General features: G+C 37.8%; 1 protein-coding gene across 1 annotated transcript in view; it reads right to left on the bottom strand.

The window, feature by feature from the left end:
* Nucleotides 1-363: 363 nt before the first annotated feature.
* The window catches only part of SLC35E3 (solute carrier family 35 member E3), a 9046-nt gene continuing 790 nt past the window's right edge, over nucleotides 364-8619 (bottom strand). The window contains exons 2-5 of the mRNA XM_081928098.1: nucleotides 7168-7278; nucleotides 5408-5566; nucleotides 4078-4160; nucleotides 364-2919 (exon numbers count right to left, since the gene is read on the bottom strand). Of these exons, the coding sequence (XP_081784224.1) occupies nucleotides 2733-2919; nucleotides 4078-4160; nucleotides 5408-5566; nucleotides 7168-7278 (540 nt within the window). The 3' untranslated portion in view covers nucleotides 364-2732. The remainder of the gene's footprint in view (nucleotides 2920-4077; nucleotides 4161-5407; nucleotides 5567-7167; nucleotides 7279-8619) is intronic.

Genomic DNA, 8619 nt, shown 5'->3' with positions numbered 1-8619 from the left:
TCTACTATTTATGGTTAATGTACAACCAAAACAAAGTGCAGAACAGCTGAGATGTACAAGTTTTTGATAAAGATTGGGAAGACAAGATGTCAATTTTGCACTAGTGGTATGGTTAGAAATCTGTTTATGGCAAAGTGAGCATATGACTCATAACTTCTCATCCTATGATTATGAAATATATATAGGGGAACATCAGATACAGAATTGCAGAAGTGCACGTAATAATAGTTTTGCATTGTAGAGGCAGCAACCTTTAACAATACTGTTTTCTTAAATGAAAGCACCACCACCATACCCATAGCTCTTAAATAACTTAAAAGGGAGACAAATTATACTGTTTCAAAGAAAGTCCTTAGGCAAGGCTAATAATTAAGAACTCTTTTATTCAATCAGCGAAACCAAGAATTTAAATAAAACCTCTCTTCATTCTAACTACAGGATGCGTACATTTGGGTTCTTAGTTTGTGCATTTCATTTACATTTTCTGCCACTGAGAAGACCAATTCCAGCGTTCAGCGCCATTTGTACCTTATACATTCTTATTGTACACTGTATTTACAGTAATATCCTACAACTTCAAACCATGTTACAGTTGAATGAGATAGAGAGTTTAACCATTTTATGCTACCTTTTCAGACACAGAATTGACTTGCAGGAACATTATACCTCTTGAATCCACGTTGTTAGAGGCTACTTTGTGTCTTTATAAAGGCATCTGAATTAGTCTTTTGTTTTAATTAAACAGATCCTTGTGGTGTATTTATCTTTCAGAAAAGCTTGTGCACAGCACAAAATTAGTGCAAAATTATTTTGTCAGTGCATACATTGGAACAATACGCACTTCAAGATCATGCTGTTCTGAACATATTTTTCTGCAGCCTATTTTTAACGCTAATTACAGATATTTAAGAAAGTAACTAATTTTGTAAAGTATCTAAAACTGTTAGACATGAAATGAAATGGTCTATCAAAATAGAGGACTCTACTGAAGGGTTTGGGCTACAAACACAACCAAAACATTTGAGAACTGAATAATCATTGAAAACTGGCCCTTTTCTGAGGTGGTTGTTTCTACATCGTATTGCTCAAATCACTGAAAGAATTTGGGATCTAAGATTTGCATCTTAGTTGTGAAGAGACACTTTTATCAAAAGAAATTAGTATACAGCTCATTTTACAGGAGTTGCAGAATTCAGTTATTTGTTCTTGGTCACGTCTTCCTAAAACTACATAGACAGAAATAAAATACAGGCAGTATATGAAGTTCTGCTTTTGATCATACAAGGCGTTTTTTACATACATACATACATACATACATACAAACAAACAAACAAACAAACAAACAAACTTTTAATGTATTTATCAAATGAACTTTGTAGCTTATGAGGCAAAAACTATATACCCTTTCAAAGCAAATTTCTTTTTGAAATCACAACCTTCTAGTTTTACATCTCAGGCTTACAGTTTCAGTCTTTTCCATAGTTTTTTCCCCTCCTGAAAGGCTTTACCACCTGACTTAAAATTTTTGCAGAAATCTTGATTTGTCAGTTAAGACATAATCTGCAATTGTCTGGAAGCATTCCCATCTTCCTGTTCAACCCTGTGTAGTTCCATTATAAGAGGCTGGAGCAGACTGAATCCCTTAATTATGTTAAGGGACCTGAGGATCTTAATTGCCACCCTAGTAGTTCCCCCCGCCCCCTAAAGCAAATCCTCCTACTGCTTAATTGTCAACATTGTTAACTTTACCCTGGGTTAATCTTAACCAGCAGTTGAAACCCAAGAACTGAAACTGATTAAAAATCATGGTTATTTACCAAATGCTTCTTGGCATTAGCCATGGTTGACCCTGGTATAGATGCAATTCTTAATCATGCTTAAAGCTTGGGGATGGATAGGGGGCATTACAAAAACTCAGTTCAGGAACAGGAAATACTACACCCATACTGGCCCAAGGTGGTTGACTAAGGAATCCACCCTTTTCTATGAAAAATTCTAGGACCCTGAAAGGTGGGCATGAAGAAAAGCATTTCAGATTACAGGAGCCAGCCCTGCAGCCAGTTATATTTTTAAAGAGTTTAAAAATCTGATCATGCTGCAAAGGATCAAACTGTTTTAGGTGTCTTAATAATACTAGAATACCGTAATTTTGCTTAACTGTAAATGAAGAAAATCTAATTCTCAGAAACAAATGCTTTCTATTGGATTGTTAAAAATAAATCTATGCATGATTATGTTATACAATATTTCATTAAAAAAAAATACAAGAAAAAACAAACAAAAACAAAATTTGATTTTCCATTCTTTACCAGATCAAGAAGATACAATGTTCATTTGACTTCACATTATCAGCGGACAGCCTCCTTTCTAGAAATGGTAATACTGACATAATCAAAAGGGCAGAATGAATTCCTTTGGCAATTAATGTCACATCTAACTTGATGAGTCCATTTGGTATGAAATAGTTGAGTTCTCTTAAAATTGCCACTGTAATTATGAACCATATTTTAAATATAGAAATCACTTAGTAGAATAGAAAAAAACACCATAGGCCAAGATTGTAGAAGTTGAGTTTTTGTAGTGCTTGGTTTTTTAAAAACTGATCCTTTATATAAAAATAACAGAAATGCACTTCCTTAACAGCAACTGGGCGCATCTATTTCCTTATTTTGCCTGTTTCAAAACTAGTGCATATTTAAAGGACTCATTCACCATCCATATCAGTACTTGTTCTATGGACGCTGAACCAGCTTGCTCTTGCCCCCTTCTTGCTCACTAAGTTTGAAGTGGGTATAAGCTAAAATTCCAAACAATGTGCATGTAATCCCAAGGCCTTGATTAATTGATAAAGGATCCTTAAATAAGAGGTACCCTCCCATGAGGGTGATGCAGAATTTGAAGTGTCCGAACATATTATAGCTATACAGATCTGTTAAGGTGCATATACTTGTCAAATGTAAAACATGCGCAGTTCATTTTTCCACTTACTTGTAAGTTGATACAATCCTGTGGAAGGTTTGGCTGCCTAAACCCTATTGCAGTCAATAGGCTTAATAAGCTGCCTAAAAGTGCACAAGGTTGCAGCCCATGCCTGCTACCTAGGTATCCCCATCACTTGCTTAACCCAACTTCTGATTATTTGTTTCTATACCTCTTAATAGATCAAAAATATCTGTAAGTGGTGTACAGCACACTGAAGCAACAACAGACAACTTAAACAAGCCTGAGTCCTTACTCAGGGTCCAGACAAACTCAGCTCACCTACAAGTCTCACAAGGAGAAGAGTTCCTGAAAACAGCAAACATCACCCTAGTCTCTCACTCTAGACTTTCTTTTCTGGACAGGTCCAAGGTGGATGGGACTTCCTCAGGTTGCCACAGTAGTGTCCCATTCAGCTGCACTCTCCACACTCAGTTCCAGCTACAGCAGTTTGCTGAGTTTCCCAGGGAGTCCAAAGGATGGGGGAAGGGCTCCCCTTCACTCACAGCTCTTTCTTCACCCTTTCCTCTCCCCCTCCAGCTGCTTTTTGGGTTTTAGCTACATCTCAGCTACTATAATCGACACTTTTATGCTTTATGTATAGCAGATCATTACCTACAAACTAAAAATTCATTATTGTGATTTTAAGGGGTTGGTTTTTACCTATAAATCAGACTGTTCCATCATGCTGGCCACTTCTACCTCCAGTTAAAAAGGATCTCAAGCAGCAGAGCTGGGGGAGACGTGTGAAATACTGGAGGATGCTGCCAGTCAGAACAGACAATGCTGGACATACGTGGGCCAACAGTCTGACCTGGTATAAAAAGGCTTCTTATGGCTGGTGGGTTGGAGGATTCTCCATAGCAACTTTTGTGACCAGTGAGGGGTGCGGACAGGAGAGGGTAGAGTAACAGTTACATTCCCCCACCACAGCTGAAGTAGCAGGACTGCATTTTTGCAGTCTTGTAATCAGAACAAAACATGTTCGTTAGTTGGCTGGCACCCTAATTTCTTTATTAAATATACCAGTGTGAATACTGAAGATATATTTTTTTCAACTGAAAGTGAGAAAGAGGACTAAAAAAGAGAAAAGGATACGTGACTGGTGAAGTATTCCCAATGATCCAGTAAATAGATAAGTTCACCATAAAGGCTATGATTCCAGACAGCAGCACCATAAACTGTGGGTAAGTAATAGACACACAAAACAAAACATGAGCACTGCAACATGTTTCAAGGCATCACTACATTAAAACGTTTGATCAGCTGTACAACATAATACAGTATAGCAAATTCACAATCAAATAAGCAAATATGGATTGTAAACAAACAAAACCCATACTGGTTTGCAAAGCACAGTGTTCTTCCTGGAAGTGGTTTGAACAGTTACTACAGGAAGCATGAATTCTCTTTGACCCTGGCAGACAACTTTGGGCCTTGATTGGGCCAGAAGCCACAATGCCATTTTTTCATTCCCAATAATTCCACATTAACATAATGGATTCTTATGTTGTTGGCATATACATTGTACAGATGTTGGCTGCCTTGGGAGTTTCAATTGTTTTATGTCACTGCTGGGAAAGGTTTTATTTTTTTATACTGATTTTTATTATTACAGCATTGTACTCTATTTTGTATTACTGTATGCTTATATATATTTTTCAAGCTGCCTAGAGAATCTTATGTATTGGGAACCACCTAAAATTAATCAATCAATCTAATTCAAATGGAATATTAATTTTATTTTAAAGTTTTTGTTAAGATTTTTTTCTTTGAAGAGTCTGACATACCTGTTCCCAAGGAGGATAGAACCATCAACTTAGCAGACTTATTACTAGAGAGCAAATGCAGTTCTATCCTATGTTTACTCAGAAGTAAACTCACATTATATTTGGTACAGTTCGCTCCAAGTAAATTCATACAGGATTACAATATGAGATGGGCAGAACAATACTAACCGGGCAGATACACTAGGGGCAGATATGTTGGCATATCTTCTGTGTAAATCAAGTCCCGCTGCTTCTGCCCAAGAGGTCTGTGGCTGGGGAAGGGTGAACATTACTTTACTGCCCTTCCATCAACTCCTATAGAGTGAATTTAATTACACCTGTATTTTGGGTGGTATAAGCTGCACTGACCTCTATGGGCTTTAGAGTTCATGAGTAGCTGGACCTTCTTCATAAAATCCCCATGATTCCAGTAACTGCATGTCCAGATTTACTTACTTAGGCCAGACTGTAACTGCAAAACTTGGGGACACTCCCCCACCCTCTATTTGAAGTGGATGCTCCAGAAATTATATTTGGCTAAGCGGTTTCTACTTGGAGCACCACTGTTACTATGGATTGTCATTTTGAAGATACTACTCAAATATGCAGGCTCAAACTTTATTATTTTTTTTAAAGGCAGACACAAAACAAAGGCTTACCACAGCAGAAAGTGTCCAGGGACCAAATATTCCACCATCGCCAAATACTGGTTCAAAGAAGGGAACGACACACAACAGCATGCCACAAGACATGGGAGCTTGATAGTACAGCAACTGCATAGAGTTTACCTGTAGCTCATGTTGCTTGGCTCCTACCCACTAAAATCAAGAAAAATACATTAATAACCTGTGACATCCAAGTGTAATAAGTTGTACAGAATCTTTTAGCGCCTTCTACAAAAATGGTAATGTAGATATATACATTAACAAAAATCTATACGTACATTAGAGGACAGCTAAGCCCAATTTATCCAAATTTGGGAGGAAAGCTGAAACATTTGGAACTTCAATGGATTTTTCTTTACACAGGCTTAAATGACACAGGGTTTGGGTTTCTGAGAGTTTCAGTATAGGTTTAGATCATCAAGAAAAAAAATGCCATGTTTAACTACGGAGTCAAATTACTTCCCGAACAAGCATTAATTTTAACTGATGGTTATAACAAAAGATATTGGTTTGCAAGTACTTCATATAATTTTTTTTAATCTTGCAGTACACAGAAGCTGCAAAATTGTAGCTGCTTAGAGAGCAGAAAACTATCTGTTTGGATCTCTTCACATGCAATGATATGAATCAAGATGGTGCTTGGAGGTCAAGACTTCTAAATAAGCTTGCAAACATGGCTGGGCTCTGATTTTAATTTATTCATGTATATACTGCTTAGTGTCAAAATAGGCTTCTAAGTAGTTTGCAAAGGATAAAAACTATTTATACAAACACCCACAATTAAATACAAAAGAAAATAATTCAATTAAAACTCCACAGCAATTAAAACAGGTGACTTGGGTCAAGAGACCAAGTGGATGCCTGTCCACTTTCAAAAGCTAACAGAACACTAACACAGATGGAACCTCTTGTATTTCAGCATAGAGTGCATTCCATAACACTGGTGCCACTAGTGAAAAAACCCACCTCAGCAGCAGCACAAACTATCAGACCAGGACAAGATTAACCAGTTTCCATTTGCTGATTTTAAAGCTGTTACTGGGCAATGGAGGGGAAGTTTGTCTCAGGTAATCTGGTCCAGAGTTGTACAGGGTTCAATGCGCCTAAATTGCTTGTTGCCTGTACAAGATCAGAACAGGGACTCCTTCCTTTTAGAAAAAAAGCAACCTAAATTCAAGTATCCCCTCTCTCATCCCCATTGTGTCTGGTACCTCTTTTGGACTCTTAATCCTAGCCAGTTTATTCAGAAGTTAACCCACACTGGGTTCTTTGGGCCTTCCTCCCTAGTAAGTATGTTTAGGGCTATAAGCTCCATATTATCACTTATAAGACCTAACTTCAGACATTTCTCCCTATTTCTTTTTACATAGAAAAGTAGCCTTTAAATCAATGTGTTTGAGAGATGGCCATGATTGAGTTTTATGAGGCTGTAAGCGTGGAAATGTTAATATGTTGGTTTGTTTAAAATCCAGATTTCACTTTGAATAAAATTTCCATATTTAACCCCAAAATAAAGAATGTAGCCACATAATACACATTTGCCTACTGCTTGCAGACAAATAGTTTGGTGTCAGTGACCACGGTTTCGTATTTTACAGTTGTCAAGAGTGGTAAATGCACAACAATATATTAGTGGAGGACCTGCCATCTGAGATAGACAGAAAAAAGGTAGAAGATTTAGGAGTGTTACATCAAGACAGTTATTATTTTGAATCAAAAACTGCATATGATAAAAGGTCATTTTTTTTACTTACCACTTGATAAAGAGATGTAACTAAAACACCGAGGGAAGCAAATACCATGCCAAGAAAGTTAAATTTCACATCATAATAGGAATTTAGGAAAACGCCTAAAGTAATAGGAATCTGTAAAGGAAAGGAAAAAGAATGTTACATGTTCTATGCATTTGCCGCTCATACAATTCAACAGAATAAAACTTTTCTTATCTACAAGCCTCAAAGTCCAAACTTCAGCTGTCACGTCCAGAGATGCTGTATCAATATATAATTTGATGGAAGAAAAAGAACACCACGAATAAAAGTCACACATGCTATTGAAATGAAAGCAGTTACCACTAAAAATGCATCTCCTACTCAGAACATTGGGCAAGTTTCTGGTGAGATACAAGATTTTCTTCAAGAAACAGCCTAAAAGACCACTGTTTTGCACAAGTGCTGTAGCAATTGCATCATATGCAGCTCACGAATATACCTTAGTGACTGTGGTACATCTGAGGAAATAAACACACATAATCTAAAACTCAAGTGTAATTTTTGTTTCAATGCTATTTTTTTTTGCTCTTATGGAAGTTTATGCAAATTCAACTGACATTAATTTACTACAACCCAAACAATTAAGATTTATTAAATCAGGTAACAGCCTTAATTGGGGAGGTTTATATGCTTTTCTAGTTTTTAAACCTCTATTGTATGGTTTTTATCTTTTCAGTGTTGTAAACTGCTCCGATATGTTTTGTGCTTTAGCGGCATATACTTTTATAAATAAATAAAAACAACAACAGCATGGTTAGCAGTTCTTAACTGAAATGCACTGATATTGAAAATGCAGACATCTCACTACTTCCTAACCTTTCTTATCTCCTATACTTCACAACCTCAGCTGTCCACCTTCTCCATGAGCTACAGAAGACCAGCATACTGCACTATGCTTTTGAAAAAGGGAAGGGTCACCCCTTATTTAACAGGACTGGGCCAAGAAGGCATTTGCCTTCCCGGAACATCACTTCCCTGCATTAGAAACGGGCAATCCGATTCTTTCACTCAGAACCAGCGAGCAGGGTCGTCCGCGCCAGGCCCTCCTCTATTCGGGCAGCAAGCCTACCCAGGGCAAACGCAGTAAGAAAAAGAAAGGGCCTCTGAGCCTGTGCAGAATGAATTAACGGCCTTCATAAACTGGGACAGGAAAAAAGGCGGGAGAGGCTTCCGGGTATCCCTTCAAAAGCCAAACTCTGGTTTTTTGTGCGTAGGGGTGCCAACTTGAATAAAATTATGGGGGGGTGGGCAGGTAAGCCCCACCCACATAATGGATCACATGATCACTATTTGAATGGCAATGCCTATTAAATGGGGGGCCCCTCAAATATTTCATTGGGTGGGGGACGAAGACCCCTCGGCCCCTAGGAGCTGGCTCAAAGTGTTTGAGGGCAGCGATCGCCTGGACGTGCGAGAGCGGCTGGCTCTCCTTTC

Source organism: Podarcis melisellensis (assembly GCF_964234715.1).
Source record: "Podarcis melisellensis genome assembly, chromosome: 10".
Lineage (NCBI taxonomy): Eukaryota > Metazoa > Chordata > Lepidosauria > Squamata > Lacertidae > Podarcis > Podarcis melisellensis.
The sequence above is the reverse complement of the archived record's forward strand: the minus strand, read 5'-3'. Positions and strand labels throughout refer to the sequence as shown.